Here is an 18,649-nt window from a genome sequence, read left to right as displayed (position 1 = left end):
AATATATATGTAATTGGCTGTCTTCAAACTAGATCGCTATCTGCTACTTGGCTAAGGATAGAGTGTTGCAAAAGGCACACTTCCCACACTAAGAACAGCCTATTTACTAAACAGCTGGAGCTAATGAGACCAGAGTGCACTAATGCTTGTGACTTGCTCTGTTTCTGCTGAATGCAGTAGCGGTTCTCTGCCAATGCAGAAAGCTTCGAACAGATGCACTCATTCTGTTTTCTCTGGTCCTCACAATATTCATTGCAGCAGTCCTGGTTTGCTGTACATGATTCATTTTAATGGGTCCTACATATAAATTTGAGAGTTTGAAAAAAACCACACACCACGGTTCTAATCAGCAAGACCCAAATTCTGAAGCACTAGGCAGAGCCCTGCAACTGTTACCTTCTTCTAGATCTTCGAGAAACACTGTTTCTTATCTTGCTCAAAGTAGAAGAAAACATAGCCTACAGCTCAGAAGTACAAGCAGCCGCAACAAAACTGGGCTGGAACAGATAACTTACTGTCCCTTCTAGGCAAATGCCATTATTTTCCATAATCCCTGTGCAGCATTTATATATTAGTTTAATAAGTTCCTTAGAAACTGGCAGGGTAAAATTATGTTAAATAAGCAATATTTACAAGAAATTCTTCTGATCCTTCCCTTGAGGCATAATTGAACATTACAACTGGCTCCTCAAAAGCAGCTGCTCCATTTCCAATCCCTTTACTTCTAAGGAAAAGCATTTTGCGAAAGGAAAAATCTTTAAATTATTGCTCTTCCTTTGAAATTATTCTCTTTGGATATCAATTTGTCTGCTATCTCAGATGCAGTGCTCCTACTAATCCCTCCTTTTGAGACTTTACATTTGGAATTATTCATGGAGTGGAACAGGCTGGACTAGGTAGGTCCTTTGCATTTCACACAGCAGAATGAAAAATCGCTAATTGAGAAGCTACATGTGGTGAAACATTTTTCTATGTCAAAAGAAAAAGCTTGTCAAAAAAATCTATGATTATAATACTTATGGTCATATATATATATTTTACTTTTGGTGGAAGGTATCTAAAACGGTACATATTTTTCATGCTGATACCTAAAATGACATGAAATTTGATCTTCATACACACGCCATTTAGGGCTAGGTAGTAGATGCTAAGTTACAACACAGGTTTGTTGTTTTTTTTTTTCCAAAACGGCAAATATTTTAGAATAGGGTTGTGTACTGTGTACAGAACAGGGTGTTGTGTTCTGTGACCCTATAAAAGGACTTCACAGGGTGATGCTTTAGTGTGGGATAAAGTTCTGTGAGCTTTCCGAGTTAAAGAACTCCTCGGGCCGATCCCTACGGCCCAGAAGAGGGCAGTGGTTTGTAAACACTCTCCTGCCTGGAGCATCGGGACTTCCATCCTGCTGGAACCGCCGTAGGGCGCACTGGTGGCAGGGATCAGTTATGGGGCTGGCGGAAAGGGGGCAGTTGACCACCGTACCCCCAAACGCCTGTCCCACCTACGGCATCGCCTCTTCTCCGCTCGCGCATCGCAGCATCATTCACCTGACAGACCAGGACAGCGGGATAGCTGTGCCCTGCCAATTCCAAAACCAATCTCCCGGCGGGGGCACGGGGAAGTGAAGCCTCTCTCCCTCTCCTCGCGGTCGCAGAGGGGGAAGGTGGGCTCAGGGAGCCCGCAGCTGACCCGCCGGGTGGTCGCTCCTTTCTCCCGCTCCCGCGGCCCCGCCCCCTTCGCCCCGCCCCTCTCCCGCGCGGCAGCGCCCCCATGCGGGCGGCTCCCGCCTTGTTGCCACCCGCAGTGACGTCACACACTGCCTCTCCTCTTGGCTGCTCCGATTGGCCGGCGCCCGCGCAGCCTTCCCGCCTCCAGCGCGCGATTGGCGGGCCGGCGCGTGATTGGCGGGCCCGCGGCGCTGGGGGAGCGGAGGCCCTGCCGGCTGCGAGCGGGGAAGCGGCCGCGGCTCGGGCGGGCGGGCGGGGGCTGCGCGGTTATTTATTGTCTGGGCGCGGGGGCCCGGCCGGGGCGGTGGGGGAGAGGCACCGGCACCGGGACGCGGGGCGGAAAGAGGAGGGGAAGAAGGAGGGGGCCGGGCCAGCTCCGGGTGTGCGTGTGTGAGGGGAGCGCGGCTCGGGGGGGGGCCTGCGCGGGAACGCGCGCGCGCGGGGCGGGAAGGGAGGGAGCGAGGGAGGGAGGGGACAAGGGAGGAGGGAGGGAAGGGGAGATTTTTTTTTTATTATTAATCTGTTTTCCGGGCCTTTGTGGCTGCCGGGGGGGACGGCCCGGGGGTGAGGAGGAGGAGGAGGGAGGCAGCAGCGCTACGGCGGCGATAGCGGCGGCTGTTGTTGCCGCCGCCGCCGTGAGGCGAAGGGACCGGCCCGTCCCTTTAAACTGAGGAGAGCCGCAGGCCCGGCCGGGCCCGCCCGCCCTCTCGCTGCCTCCCCGCCCGGCGGAAGGGGCTCTTTGTGCGGGCCCTCGGCCGCCCTTCCTCGGTGCCGCTGAGGGCGGGAGCGGCCCCAGCGCGGTGTCGGTGTCGGTGCCGGCCCTCCCGGCCGCCTCCGAGCGCCCTCGCCTCGGCTGAGGAGAGACGGGCAGAAAATGGCAAAGTCTGGAGGAGGAGGAGGAGGAGGCGGCGGTGGCGGCAGCGGGGGACTGACTTGGGTGGTAAGTTGTGGGGCTGCATTTTGTCGTTCGTGGGTTTCGCTGCTCGTCTTTTATTATTATTGTTCCTTTTTGCGTCCCTTGCGTATGTGGAAAGAGCGCGGGTTGGCTTTGAAAGGAGGGAAGAAGCTGAGGGCTGTCGTAGAAAGGGAAGCGCTGTAGAGCTGCTCGGTAGAGGGGTCCGGAGTAGGAGGAGAGAGCCTGGTCTTGGAATTGGTGTTACAGGAGGGGCTTGCACCCCTGAGGGCGTCCTCGGGGTGGTCGGGGCCGTAGGGAAAAGGTCGATCTGTGAGCAAAGAAGCGGAAAGGAGCCTCCTACCTTAGGGGCAGCGGGTGGGTCAGCAGGACTGTCTTGAGGTCGCTGTCCTCCAGAGCGAGTTGTGGGCTGTCTGTCGTCCCGCCAAAGTCTCACTTATTGCCTCTTGTTCCTAGAGCAAAGCCTTTGCGGGCTACCAGAGGGGCACTGTTTTGATCCCATCTTCTTTTCCAGCTCTCTGAAAGGACAATATCTGAAGTTCCCAAGTTTCAGAGACACTTAGGGAGCAGGAGCTGTGAGCTTGTTACTGTGTCTTGGAATTGAACTTTATCATCTTCCAGAAGTTGTAATAGACCCAAGAAGGGGGTGTTTTATTGCTTTTAATGCATTGGTCTGAAGTAATAAGTTTAGAGAGGGTGCTGGTGATAACTGACTCTAGAACTATTCAATCATTTTGAGCCGCCCTAAAGTCCTTTGAGAGCACAAGCCCTGGCTCACACTGCAGAGAAGTGCTCCCCTCGTCTATATAACAGTGGATCCTCTCAGGTCTTCTCAGGTCTTCGTGAGACCTGAGAGAAGGGAGGAGCAAAGGTGACCTGAAGGGGTCTGGTTCAGCCAATCAGTAACTTACCTGCCTTTCTCTTGCTCAGCTTTGAGGATAAATTCTTCAGTGGTTAAGCAGAAGACAACGAATCTTGATTGATAGATGGTGAGAGAGCTACATCTTTAATCAGATACATGTGCTTTGCAGAGGTAGCAACTTTTAAGAAGTCATGTTAAAGAAGAGTAACAGCAGACTTGTTCTTGTGTTTCTCTACATCTTGGAGGTGTTGGAAAAGAATGTAACAAATGTAACAAAAAGAGGTGAACAAATCCTGTGTATTCTGATGGTGGACTCTTTCCGTGGCTCTAATTACTGCATTTTATGTTGGTAATTCTCTTTTTCAATTTAAGAAGCTGGCGGCATGGAAAGGTGTATAAAAATTATGAGCAAGTTTCTGGGTGTGCCACTTGAAATTAGACAGTTTAGATGTGGGAACAGCCCTAAATAGAGAAGCTAAAATGATTCTCCTTTCCTTCCTGCAATACTCTGTGATCTTTATCAACTGTGGTCTTTGGGTAGCTCTTCAGAATTAAGGTTTTTACCATCTAGGTTGGACCAAGTAATTGAAAGTTTTGCAGCTCATATAGAAAACTGCAGAATGAAGTGTGAAAATTACTGAGTAGGCATTTTTAATGAAACATGTTCTTAAATGAAATGGGGTTGAAATTATGGTGAGTCAACAGTTTCCTACAACTGGAAATAATCAAACTTTTCTTCCTCTAAAAACAGTAAAAGTTTGTGTTTTTATCAACTCAGAATAGTTGTAGGGAAATAATCAGATTTTAGTTAAAACTGTGTTCATTTATTTTTTCAGAAAACAGTAGGAGGTTGTTTCTTTCTCTCTCACACATGCATTTTAAATGGTGAAGGTAGGACTTTTGAGCCAGCTCCAAAAACCAGACCTGTTCCATGTCAGCTGCAGAATACTAGCATACAAAAGAACAATATTGTTGTAGTACTGAAATGGATGGGGGCTGTGGCCAGTGTACCAGGCCAAAAAAAAAAAAAACCACATTAGTTGAGGTGGTGGCTCATGTGTAGATGATCATATGCTGTCCTCGAGGGAGAGAGGTGCAGAGGTAGGGACAGAATAGTTTCAGCTGTCTAGTTTTAATCTGCTTGCCATATATCTGCTGGATGTGCAACCACTTGCTGTTTGATTGTAAGTTGTTTTGCAACTACCTTGGTTTCTTTAGACTTCTTATGAATATGTTGAAACCACTAGGGTGCTTCACTGTCTGAGTAATGTATTTTGCATTGTTAGTGGTTTCTTAATAAGACCACGAGTTAAACAATGGAAGGATAACAGAAGTAAGTCTGACTCTAAAGATGAGGAAATAGTTAAAACTTGTTGGGATGTTAATTTATGTTTCAAACTAGCAAATCCTGTGTACATAAACTGGTGCTCATGTTTTAGTAAAGAGTTGTATGTGTAAGTTTAGCTTTAGATTCAAACAGCACACTTGGTCATGCATCAAATAGTTAGGAAAAAATTACATGCAGTTGTGAAAAAGGAAGGGTACTTTCTGTGGTAGAGAATTTACCTTAGAGTGAATTTCATAATGAGACATCATAGAAGTGTCAGGTGATACCTGCTTTTACTGTTGAAAGCAAGAGGAATTAAATGTTTATGGAAACAAACACCAAGTTGTCTGTATTTTTAGCTAAATGCAGCAGAACTTAAAGAAATGTAACAAGTTGCCTGGTAAGCAGGCACAATTACCAGTGAGGATGTGAGAGTATAACAATTGAAAATGTTTATTGGGAAAATAATTTAGCATTATAGGACTGAAAATAAATCAAGATAACTCTGATTTATAGAATGTAGTTGTTATTTTTTTAGTTGCTTTTTTTTTCTTGTTCTGGTTGATGATTTTTTGGAATCAGCTTGCAGCTCTCCACTCTAGTAGTTGGTAGAAGGTGGAGTTTTGACCAACAGAGTGATATAAATTACTTTTGGTGGATGATCTCCAAGCATCACTCACAAAAGTGTCAAATTGTATTAAGAGTTAGTTACAAAAGCATGGTTTTGTAACTAGAAGAATTTTCATTTGTGAAATATAGTGACATTTTCTAATGCTAGAAAAACTTACTTTGAACAAAAGAAATAATTCTTTAACCTCTGTGTGTGCTTAGGGACTACAGAAGATGAACTGTTGTAATGGTACAGTAATAGTTACTTACTAATTTTTTATAAATATGCCTTTTATGTTGAAGGTGAAGTAATTACAAGTAACACTGTGAAGTGTGTTGATTGTGATAGAGTGGTAATTGTGATTACAGTGGTAATGCCCACAAAGCTATGGAAGAGTGTTTCAAACAAGCAACACTTCATCACTTACTTCTGTCAATGTTTTCAAGACTTTCTCCTTGCCCCTAATTGCTACACCAGCCTGATAAATGGAAGCTGAGACTCCTGAAGACTTTGAACACCACTTCCATTTTCCTACCCTTTATGAAGGGATAGGTTTCAGGTCTAGGAAGTGCTAGCTTAAAGTGAATCTTTACTGAGTGTCAATGTGACTTTTCTTTTGAAAGAATATAATTAATATCAGATCTGTGTGCTTCTCAGATGGAGCAGAATGGAAAAAAATGTACATTATTAGTAGATGGAAATGATATGTTTAGTTTATACTGATTCATACTTGGTTTGAATAAATACTGTAATTGTATACTGGTAAGTGAAAACATACAACCTTTCAAATAATTTAAATTCAGATATTACCACCTTAGTTTACTTTGACAATATTAAGGTAAAAGTTATTTTTATTTTTTTAAAACATAGAGAATGTATGTAATTAATAAAATAGTAGACTCAAAATTAAAGAAAAGAACCCTGCCCACGAATAAAGTCCACCCCAGTCCTTCTGTTAAAGGAAACTTGTCTGTCTTTTATTGTTTCATTTGAAATCAAATACTCTTGCCTGTAATAAAGGGATGGCTTTCAGTTTGACTTGGCTTTTAATAATTTGTTCTGAGAGGATTAAAACAAATATTCTTCTTGAATAATGTCTGATAACTCCTAGTATATGCCATAATTCACTTGTTATGGCTTCTGCACTAGGTGTTTTCTAACTTTACGGGTAAGTTTTCTGCATCTGAAATCTGAACTGGATCTCTCCTGCCCCAAGGATCTGCCCACCATTGCTGTGTTCTGAGCTTCAGCCAGATTTGGGGGTAGGGGCTTTTGGACAGGAACAACGCAGGAGTTCCCTCCTTCTGCCATTATAGTGCTCAGAGGAAGAGTGTCAGGATGTGACAGTGTGCCTAAGTGAGTTGCAGTGTGTTACTGCTCTACCACAAGTCTGGTTCTGTAAGCTGTCAGGGTCTGAAGTACAAATATGATGTAATATGACCAAATCCTAATCAAATCTTCCCTTTTTAGAAATAAGCATACTCTCCTAGAGGTAAACAAAGTGCAAATAGTTATTATTTTTATTACTGTTTATTACCAGTTTATTAATTTCAGAGCAAAAGTAGGTGGTTGAAGTTCCTGCCCCCGAGTCCTCTAGACCTCTTTAGTCGCCTCTCCAGACCCACGTTAAAGCTCAGAATTAACTTTCTGTACTTTCCATTTCTTTATCTGTATCAGGCCGCCTGTTTCTCCGCTGGCTGAAGCCGGGCCTGGGGCACAGTTGTCATATATGTAACAGTTGTTATATATACTGTTAGTTACTCTCTTATCTTTCCTCTGCTACACTGTGGTATCTGCAGAGGGCAGGGGAAAAAACTCTGGTGTTCTTGCCAAGTCTTGTTTCAGTGCTCTTCTCTTGCTTTTTGTATGTCTTTTTCTATTATGTTGACCAGAGAACTGGCAGGTTTATTTGTCCTGTGTGTGTCCTTCGCCCTTCCTCCCGCCCCCCTCTTTTTTTTTTTTACTGTTATATGAAGGAAGGACAGTCAGACCTGAAAGGGTTGCCCCAATGTATTAATATTTACTTTTATTAAACATAATGTGTTCTGTAGGCTTTGAGCTAGGTAGTTGTATCAGCAGCTGAGGGGAAGCAGTGTTCCCTCTTGCCCTTGTTGAATTTCTGATTCTGATGCCCTTAAGAAAGCGGTGTTGCAAAGAGATGTCACGACTCTCCTGAGTATTCTAGCACTAGGATCCTATCCTAGAGGGAAATGTTTGTAGCTCAGTTGAGTCAGACACAACAGTTCTGAAGAGGAATTCCTCAGATGTTATGATTTGCCTGCAAAGAAAATGTGGTTGCCTCTTATCCTCTACCCTCCACACACCATTCAGTTAATTCTTTATTGCCCAATCTTCTCTGTGTTAGAGTGCTGAATAATGCAGGATCAAAGAAGTGATAGAGGTGATATCAGGTAGAGGCTTGGTGCTGGAACAGGATCGGGGCCAGTCTCACGGCTCAGAAGCGTGCATCTTCACCCTCTGCCTTCTGAGCTGGGAGCAAACCTTGCTCTGGTGTGGGTGAAAGAATGATGAATGCATAGAAGCGGGGAACTAAATTGTAATCAAGTCTGGGAAGGAATGTGTATCTTAGGAATTGGGGAGGAATTGATTTTTAAAAGTATGTGGGGATTGCTTTAGGTGTTTGATGGAGAAGGTGCGCATTTGAGCACGTGTCCTCTGTTAATGTTCTACCTGTCTGGATTGGTGTGTGTACGTTTAGTTTCTAAGATGCCCGTGCTGTATTAAAGAGTAAGTAAGGAATTACTTTATTTTGACAGATAAAGTAACCTTTCCAAATAAAAGAGCATGTAACTAGTCTAAGATGGACAGTTTAGGGTTGAAAAAATTACCATTTAAATTTAGTATTAAATTTTCATAGACTTTATTTTTCCAGAAGTAGATTTTTACCTTGCATCTAAACTGTCTTGTGTGTCTATGTGCAAATGCAGTCTTCAAATGCGTGTTTATGTTTCAATAAATGACAAGCAGCACATGTGATTCATAGCTGATGGATGTGAGTGATTCCATCCCTGGGAGTGAGTTTTATGTATATTATAGATTATATAGAGAGAACTTAGAAATGAAAACCATTGCAGAAAACTTAATTTTTCTCATTTAAAGTAGTAAATTTTTTGCAAGTCACCCACAGTGAAAATATTATTTTTGCACTATATAGGTGTCTTGAAAGTATTCAAAAGCAGATTGAGCAAAAAATATGTAGTTCTACATGTGTATAACTGTGTTTGAAAATTGAATGCTTGGAGACCTAGTAGTGTACTCTCAAGTACTTCTGTTGGAACCCAGGTATTTTTGAACAATGTATTTTAATGCTCACGTTCCAGATTTAAAGTGAATACTAAACCAAGGCATATAAAATGTTATTACATAACTTTGAAAAGAAATACTAAAATTTGAAGTGTATTGTAAGTTCCAGCAACCAAAAGAGGTGTTGAGATCAAATCATACCAAATGTTTGTTAATTTTTATTCAAAAATGTTTCGTTACCATTTTCAGTAATGAGTACTCAAAAGTTTGATGTGAAAAGGAGAGAAACATTCCTCCCCTCCCTGATTGGTGAGGATCAGATCTCCTAGTTTTAAAATTTCAGTGTGATTAAAAATGCTTTTACTCTTATGATCTAAGTTCTTTTCAGTTGTGTTTGAAATGTGTGTTGTTAACTTATTCTATGATATCAGCTCATCTAGTTTCATTTAATAAAGCTATTTTAATATCCTGTCGGTCTTAATGCAATTCCAGTTTACCTAGAAATGCAGTTTACCGCAGAAAGTAAAGTACTGCTTCTAATTTTTACGTTATTAAAATGATAAATCTGTGTGTTTGTTACACTCTCCACATCTAAGCAACTTCAGTATTTTTTTTTTCCAGCAGGTAAGAGAAAAAAAAGGTGTTAGCAAAGTTAGTTAGTGCAAAGACTGCTTGAGTTAAAACATGTTTGAAAGCCTCAGACTTAAACATCAGATCTATATTTTCTTTTGGACATAATTTAAAAAGTTACCTTAAAGAAGAAAGAAAAAAAATATATAGCAGAGGATTAAATTGCTTGATCTAGTATGTATTTTTTCCTGATTCATGAAGTAGAATTACAACTGAGATCTTAAGCTTTCCTCCTTTCATGGAAGCAGCATGTCTTGAAGAGGTGCTGATTTCTTTTGCTCTTCTTTTAGTGTATAAGTGAGCCTGGTTAGACTTGGGCTTCCTCTTCCTTCTTGAAGACGTTGAAAAGTTGCAAGAAGAGCGGGTGTGTGAAAAACAGGATAAATATCTGCCCTAGTAAGGTGCCAAAAACACAGAATGTTCTAAGTTGGAAGGGACCCACAAGGATCTTCAAATCCAACTCTTCAGGGAACAGCCCCTCCAGGAACTGAACCCACAACCTTGGCATTGTTAGCACCAGACTCTAACCAACTGAGCTAATCTCAGTGTTAAAAGTACCTCCGTCACAGATTATTCTGAGCTGGAAGGGACCCACAATGATCATTGAACCCAATTTGTGAGTGGCCCATACAGGGGATTGAACCCATGACCTTGGTGTTATTAGCACCATGCTCTAACCAACTGAGCTAATCTCAGGGTCACTCCAGCTCTCTCAATCTGTGAGGGGATCTTTGAGGAGAGAGCAAGGAACAATATTTTCTTGTCATGACAAAATCACAGGATCTTTAAGGTAACATTTAGAAGTAATTTTCTTGTAAATCAAAAGAAGTTGAGATAAAGTAGAGGAAAAAAAAATTTTAAAAGAGCACTCTTGCAACCAGATAATTTGGTATGTAATATTTCCATAAGAGCAGTTAGGATTCTGGGGTCATCCCCTAAGCAGAGCATCTTTAGTTAGGAGAAATAGGTAAGTGTGAGCTTCACTGGAGATTTTTCCAACTGTGTAAGCTTTGGCAGCTCTGGGTTATTTGGACTTTTTAGTGAAGATAGTGTAGTAGTGTATGAACCCTTCAGTCTTGTGTTTATTCCCTTGGTAGTTGTGTACCATAATATAAAGATAAAAGAATGACAAGGTATCTGGGGAAAAATAACACAGCCTCAGTCCTGCTGATGTAGGGAGTTCTACTGCATGCAGTCATTCAGGCTGTTCCTCCAGGCATCAGCACGGAGCTTTATGGTGGCTGAGGTACTGGGTTGTGTCTTACACTGTTTAGTGACCCTCACTTAGTATTTTCCACCACTGTTATATTACAGTATTGTCATGAAAACGTTTAGGTATTGTGTCACAATCTTGGAGTAAAATGGAGGCAAGTTGCTTGGAGGAGAGCAGTTGCAAGAAGTGAGGCAGCTGTTCTATTTTGTTATTAAGTAGCCCCAGGAGAGTTTGTTTTTTTCTTTTAAATCATAAATGAGAGACTGTAAAAGCATGTGAGAAATTGTCTGAGGGGGAAGTTCCTTATTGGTCTGCTTGTGGAAAGGAAGGGAGGTAGTTCAGATGCTTGAGAAAACAATCCTGAAGTTGTATCATATTAACCTATTCTTCCTGATATTAGTTAAATCTTTCAGAATATGCCATGTAGACTTTCTTCTTTGCCAGTTGAGTGATAAACATACATATCAGGTAACAGAGAGATGATGAAAATGCAGAACAATTTAAAAACCATTTAAAAATATTTGAAGTCATTTTATGCATCTTTTATATGGTATCTTTTATGGAGAGGTGGATTCTTCTGCCTGCCAAGGCACAGTTCTTAAATTGCAAATTAAAGGGTAGAGTTTTGATGATCTCCAAGATTGTCAGCACTTTTAGTGAACAATCCTGAAAGGCTTTTCCTAATTACTTCTGTAGGAATGTTATTGTGGGAGGATGAGTGGCTGAGGGGGGGGGGAGTTTTGGAACAGTATTTAGGCTTTATTGACTCATTGATGCCTCTGTTTTCCTCCTGTATTGCTGTAAATGTCTGGAACACCAACCCTCTGTTCCTTTCTCATGGAGTTTACTACAGGATTGAGACTAGAATATGCAATATATTTATGAGACTTGTAAAACATTTCAAGATTTGTAAAGTCTCTAGAGGAGCAGTAGCTGTTGTATAGAAGGAGCTGAGCAATTAAACTCCAGCTACCTTTTCTAGTTTTTTAAAGAGCACTGGATTCATATTTATTTTAATATGGTAGAAAAGAATAGATTTTGAAAATAGAGATTACCAGAAAATATAGCTGTGTTACCATGGATGCTTCTAATAATAAAAAAGCAGATTTTATTGTTGAGCAAACCGTTGTATGAATATTTAAAGTTTGTTTGATGTTTGGGACAGGAACAAAAAAAAAAAACCAAAACCCCAACAAAAAAACAAAAAACCCCCACAAAAGAAGAACAACAAAGAAAGCAAGCGTATTTTCATTTACATTGTGCCTTGTGTTAAGTAAGTATGTTGCTATTGCTTTTCTGTTGAAGATTCTAGGGAGCAGACTTGTAATGGTTACTACTGATCATACGGTGTTCATTTTTAGGGCACCCTGTATATTAGAGGTATGAAAAGCTCAAGGAGCACAGTCAAGGTGTTTTAGTATTTCAATGCAAGGTTGACAGGGAAATAACATAAAGGTACATCAGTCCTAATATACTGATGGCTGTTACATTCATGAGAGTTCGAGAATTTGCTTCTCTTGTATAATGGAGAATTGCCTCCTGTTGCATTTGGATAAGTAACCTCTAGGTGATATTTGTCCTCTCCTCTATCACTAATGCAATGTGACTAGTAGTCCTCAAGCTGACTAGAAAAGTCTGGGTTTGGGGTGCTAGGAATAAAATCTTCATGTGTGGGTTCAGTCACTGCTGCTGCTGTGTTGCAGCTTGACGTGTGTTACTGTGCCAGTCAATATGAGCTGAAAAGCCACCCTGTTGGGTTTGTTCTCTCTCTGTGTTCTCTTGCAGCATGGATGTCTTAGTCATGAATGTTGTCTTATTCATGCCTGAAGTTTTTTCCACAGTTATTCTCTAAAGTTTGTTTGCTAATCTGAAGATAGGTCAGCAGAGGAAAAATACCTCGGTACAAATTCTCATGTACCTAAAAAGAATCTGTCAGGTCGTGTCAAGTAATCATTGCAATGGGGAAACGTGAATGTGCTGGGAGTCTGGAATACTTTCACAGCGCCCAAACTGGTGATGCAGTAAAGCGTTAAAAAAGGTCAAGAATGTGGGAAACACTGGGTTATAAAGAGGTGCTGCCAGATACTGATAACCTGAAGTTCAGATGTCAGTACCTCTAACTTTTTGATTTCTTGGCTAGCGGAGAGTTTGTGTATGAGTTGGCTGATGGAACAGTGGACCAAACAGATTTGGTCATTCAGTGGTCCAAAGGCTTCATTCAGTGGTTCTAAGGACCACTGTTCTAAGAATCTGTAAGAAAACTGTCATATGTTACCTTAAAGTTTAACATTAATAAATTCCTTTTCTGTGGGTGTGGTTTTTTTCCTTGCTTGTCTATGATTTTTAGCTGGAAAAAAAAAGAGATTCTTAAAAGGTTAATTTGTTACCTAAGTATTCATAGATGTAGTTTTTGGTACTGTGTAAACAGTATCAAAATTTAATATTGGAATAGAACTTTTCGGTAGACAGACAACTAAAAAATTTCAGACCCTTAAAAAATTTAGCAGTAAAATTCAGTTAATTTGTCATGTGAAGGCAGATGTTAGACACTTCCTTTTAAAGAGCATAGTGTGTGCTAAGATGAGGATCTGAATGTGCTGCTGATTGCATGCAGACCTGTACCAAATAAAGCAGAGCTGTTGCTGTACTAACTTCATATAGGTGTGAATTCATATTTAAAACAATATACATAATTTTCTGGTCAGAAGCAGTTACAGTGAGCTTACATGTTTGTACAAAAGTGGTATTCCTCAAAGACTGGTGGAGAAAGCAAATCCCTACATTTTTAAAATTTAGTGTGCTGCAATACTGTATATTAATAATCCTAAAATACGAATGGAGCTGCATTTATTTTGTGTACCTATTTATTAGGAAGATGAAGCTGTTTAATTCCAAGAACGTCATTTCATAGTGCAGCTAAGCAATCTGAATGATATCTGTTGAAAAGTGTAGTGGTTTTTTTTAACCATATCCTCCTAGCTGTGTTTCTACTCTCTTCCTTGCACCACTAGTTGTCTGATTCTCTAGCAAGCTTGTTCACAAAAATGATCCAGTGGACAACTGAGTGCTTGTAGTTGATGAAAAATGGAGGGAAAGCTGTGTTTCCTCCCTGAACTGGCTTGTTGGGAGGTGGATTTGATTCCACTCTAAGGAGCGGAGAAGCAGGGGAGGAGGGAAGAAAGAAGGAACTTTTCCCTTTTGGCCGCAATTAACTGTTGTGTTTTTCTACAATGGAGAGTTCTGACCATTCAGAAGCCATTCCACAACTGAATCATCATCACAAAAGTGTATATAATGTGATATTTTCAGAGTCAAGAACTAAGTGTCAGAATCAGGAGATTAAAAAAGACCCCAAAACATGAGGAATTTAAAACAAACAAGCATGTTAGTGTCACTGGAGTGAGACTAGTTCTGGATGAATGTACCAGAAGCTCGTTTCCATGATCAGCTTTGTGACAGAGAGATTTAGTTCATGCCACTAATGGTGTGCAACAGTCTATAGAAATTTGCTGTGGTGAGAGGGAACTGTTACTTTTGTGTGTTTTCGTCTTGGCAGGAGAGACCAACCATTTGTTAAACACGGCAGGAGGGTGGTTTATTTTGAAACTCCCTCCAGTTTTGTTTTCATGGTGGGAGGTATTCTCATCCAGAGTTTTCTTTTGGAAAATTGCAAAATGTTTAGGTAAAAATTTAGTAGTTGACTATTTTTCTAAGGCAAGAAGAGGCCATTGCGATCCAATTTATAACACCACACTGCAGTCAAGTGCATGTTATCTATAGAATTACCCAGTAATTACTATATTGCACCTATACACTTCTTATTTTAGCATATCTTCCTCAGAAGAGGTAGTTTTCTTTTGAACTGTAATCAATGGATTTCATTGCTTAATAACCTCCCAAGGTTCTACAGCTTAATTAGACTCAGAATTTACTATCTTGTCCCACTAAATGTGCTTATCTTACACTTTATTTAAGGAAATGTAGGACACATGGCATGTGCTTCTCTAAATTTTTGTCCCAGGGCAGCATTTGCCTCTTTAGGAGTATGTATCAGGAATATTCATTATATGGAGTAGTTTAGATGTTAAGGCAGGAAAGACAAAGCCAAAGGGAAGGTATCTTCTTTTTCACATACATATTCTCTTTTAAGTTGATTTATGCTTGTGTGCCTATCTAGAAAATGAGCCCTTTTTTGCCATTTAGTATGGGTAAGAAAAAATGGGCAGACTAAAGAAAAATTATTTGTTGGTTTGGTTTGTTGGGTTTTTGTTGTTGTATAGAGTGTGGAGGAGAAGATGACAGTGGCCAATACAAAATCAAGTCTCTGTAAGTGGGGAGAGACATTAACATTTTTCAGGGTTTTCAACTTATTGCGATGGTGTGGAATTCAGCCACTTAAATAAAAGTTAAACTTAGAGTAAGGAGTCAAACCAAAGATGTATAACCCAGTTATGGCAGGATTGAAACTGATGATGAAACCTGCCTTCTTCGTTGTAGCTTTACGTTTTATTGCGTATTTAGATAGGAATAGTTTTTCTCTGATGCTGCCAAACTCTCCAGGTCAAATGTGTATTAAGATTTAGCTCTACTAAGTACAGCTGTTTTCAGCATAAATAACCAAACTCAGCATGGTGGCTCAACATGATTTCAAAATGCGAAGAAAGATGACATGACCCAGTTTTCATTAAAAAAAGGCAATAAAAATCTCTGACTTAATATGGATGTCACACATGCTGTGTTATATGTAGAAATGTAACGGATGAGACTAACAAGAAAAAAAAAAGGCAAAATGGGAAGAAAGAAGATGCCAAAATGAAATATGTGAGCTCACAGGTTGAAGATAGAGAATAAAATTTTGTTGCCGAACTGTCGTCTGTTAGAGGCTCTTTGGGTTCTGACTCTTGAGATCACCAAAGGAAAGAATGACTACAGCTTTCACACAGTATCAGATGAATGTATGGCAAACACAACTGCAAAAGAGAAGCTCTGCAGTCATTGCAATCATACTGGAGAAAGCAGTTACCATGATAAAACACGGTTCTGAGAGCGTGCACGGTAGTCCTGATGTAGCAACTCCTGTCAACTGAGGATCGCTGTGTTTCCCCACACAGTTACCACTGTACTGTGTTTAAGAGCATCTATGGGAAACTGGCACCATCTGAGGTCACAGTATGAGGTATTAACTTCATGTCTTCTAAGAAGGATGCACAGTGCAATAGGTTTTAGCTTTCCAAACTGCTTAAGGATGGTCATCTTGCTGACTTGCACATGTGAATGTGAATGTTTGTCCTCAGCCTGGAGGGTTAGAAAGTCCACAAGATTATGAAGAATCTGTAAAGTCTTGAATGTCACAAGAATGTTGAGAAAGTCATACACTGTGTTTAAAAAAAAAATAAAATTAAAAATTGGCAACATTAAAGTTGTAAAGCAGACCCTGAAAATTGGATAACCTGTAAACAAACAAGCAAAAAGCAGTCTTACTGTGAGGCAGAAGACTTAAGCCCTTTGTGACACTTGGTTAATTCTCTTTAGGGGTTTTCTCATGAAACAACACCTGGTACTGTTTTGAGAAGTGTTATTGGAGCTTTAACAATATGAAGAACTTTCATACAGGACAGAATACAAAAGGCATTCTTGAGACAATTCCAAAAGATACAGAACAACATTATGGTTAAGCACTTGCCTAGAAAAAAAAAAATTAAAAAGGGGGTGAGGGAGGATTTTCATGCTAAATTTACTTGTATTTTAAGTAGTAAAAACTCTGGATTTGAAAGCACTTTTAAGTTTTGGTGTTTTTTTGTTTGTTCTTTTTTTTTTTTTTTTCCAAGTTATCAAGGAAAACATAGTAGGAAGACTGTGGAGGATGTTTGTGTCCATAGATCTATATCCAGGGTTTGCTGATGAAGATTTTTCACGTTTTTGGAATAAGTTCTAAACATTGCTTGCACTGTAAAAATGCCCATTCAGGCTGGACACACAGGGATTCAGAACTGGTTTTCTGAGTACAGCACAGCTCGAAATTCTTGGTCTGGGAAACTGCAGTTCTGTGGACTTCTGATCCTTGCATGCTTGCATAACATTCATTTGTGTAGTTGAATACTTTCTGGCTTTTGATTTTATGCTTGTATTTCAATGGGGTGTTAAATAAATTCTGAATGTTTATAACGTGAGTATTTTTTGCATACAGAATATATACTGTATTTGGAGTATTGTACAAATAAAATCTATATTACAATCAAACTTTTAAGTAGGGCATGCTGGAAAAGTGCTTGTGTTATCTTAGTAAAAACTATAGAATTAAAATTCTTTAAGACTACTTTTTCCTTTTTTTTTTTTTTTTTAATATTCATTGACCATGAAAATGTTGTGCAGATCCTTTGTGTATTTTTCTCCCCTCTTAAATCATACATTATCATGTTCCAATTAGTGTGTTATAAATGGTAATAGACGTAGCTGTCACAGGGAGTACAGTAACAAGATCTTTACTACTGCTGGGTTACAGCAATCTCCCTGTTCCGCAAGAGGTGACACTTCTACAGGACTAGATTTTTTTAGGCAGCAGAGTTTGTCTTGGTGTGACCTCTATTGTCTACCAACATTACAAAAACTTGGAAGCATCTCAAGAGAAGACGGAGTTTTGATACTCTGTATTTATTACTGATAAACTGGGAAGTATGAACTCCAAGTTGTCAGTAAGGCTTTCACTGGAAAACAGAAATGCATTTCCTAGTGTTGTATTAATGGCAATAGCTTGTAGGAATCCCTTCACAATAACTCTATTCTGTACTAATTTTTTACAATCTAGAGATACTCATTCAGTCATAATAAAATTGACTTTTTTAATTTTCTGACTCTTACTCTACTTGTCCCACAACACTTTTGCTGTTGGAGGTAGGAAAATTGTGGCCTAAATCTTTGAGGCTAAAATTTGAGTTCTTACTTGGTTATAATGTGTTTGCTGAGCTGTGGTGTGTGGTTAGACCCTAGTCCTCAGTTGCTGTACCAGTGGAAGCATTTTGGAGAGCTGTTTCAGAACAATCCTGAGAATACAGTACTGATGTACATGACAGCTGAAGAACTGGTATGTGATCACTGCCCATCATGTACTTCACCGATTGTAAAAACTTGAAGCCTAAGAACTTCAAATAAAACAGCAAATAAAACAGTTCATTTTGAACAAGATTCTGGTGGTCTTTAAACCTGTAGTTCTTCTGTTTTCTATATGAATTACATCTCCTCTCTTCCATTTTTTTCAATACTTACTTCATGTCAGAAGTATTATTTTATTCTCCTGCCATTTACTGGTCCCTTTAGAGCAAGTGAACATAGTAAAACTGTGCTAACAGAGCTGTGGAACCAGTGAGGGAGCTAAGGGTGACTTCTATGAGGTATGATGTCAAAAATTATCATAAAGTAAAAAATATTTATATACACATACAGTTAAATTCATTGGAAGCCTGGACATCATTTAGAGAACTACTTCAGTGAAATGAAATTTATGTTGCAACTATTGGCAGTGCTTCTTCAGTAACAATTCTCATTCCTTCTCTTCCATGTATCAGTTTCATGTATCTGTTTGCAAACTCCTGTTTCATTTCTGCCTGATTAGCTGATACATGGCTAATCTTTTTAGGGTGGTGTTTACAGGGTTGTCATGGTTTAAGACCAAATAACAGTGGAGGCAAAATTAACTTGGATACTAAAGCCCTCTAATCACACATGATTTTGTGACCTCCCTGTTTGGCAGGAGATGTGATGGAATCCAGAAGAATAGTCATGAGAGTTTGTGTTGTGGTTCCAACTCTGCTGGATGTAATCCTGGTGCAGGACTGTGAGGTTCCCTGGATTCTTTCTCCCTCTTACTCTGGATGCTGGCAGATATAGGACTAGGTAGTAGAGAATTTAATTCTCGTTTGGCATGTTCAGCTCATGGCTGTTGTCATCGCTGGTGCACACAGCCTGCTTGTCTCTAAGGTTCTGGAAGTACATGTTTCCTAGCATTTCCATAAATAAACTAGAAAAATGTGATTTCTAAATGTTGAAGAAAAAGGTAATTTCCCCTATTCTGAATAGAATGAAATGCTTTATTCCTGTGCCTGGTGG

General features: G+C 40.2%; 1 protein-coding gene across 4 annotated transcripts in view; it reads left to right on the top strand.

The window, feature by feature from the left end:
- Nucleotides 1–2,514: 2,514 nt before the first annotated feature.
- TOP2B (topoisomerase (DNA) II beta) overlaps nucleotides 2,515–18,649 on the top strand; it is a 63,914-nt gene continuing 47,779 nt past the window's right edge. For 2 of the 4 annotated variants that reach the window (XM_017817942.1, XM_017817941.1), the window contains exon 1: nucleotides 2,515–2,667. In XM_017817942.1, the coding sequence (XP_017673431.1) occupies nucleotides 2,602–2,667 (66 nt within the window). In that variant the 5' untranslated portion in view covers nucleotides 2,515–2,601. The remainder of the gene's footprint in view (nucleotides 2,668–18,649) is intronic. The other 2 variants (XM_017817940.1, XM_017817939.1) reach the window with 1 other exon arrangement.

The sequence above is a fragment of the Lepidothrix coronata genome, unplaced genomic scaffold (genome assembly GCF_001604755.1).
Source record: "Lepidothrix coronata isolate B3197 unplaced genomic scaffold, Lepidothrix_coronata-1.0 Scaffold64, whole genome shotgun sequence".
Classification (NCBI taxonomy): Eukaryota; Metazoa; Chordata; class Aves; order Passeriformes; family Pipridae; genus Lepidothrix; species Lepidothrix coronata.
This window is presented reverse-complemented; position numbering and strand designations above follow the sequence as displayed.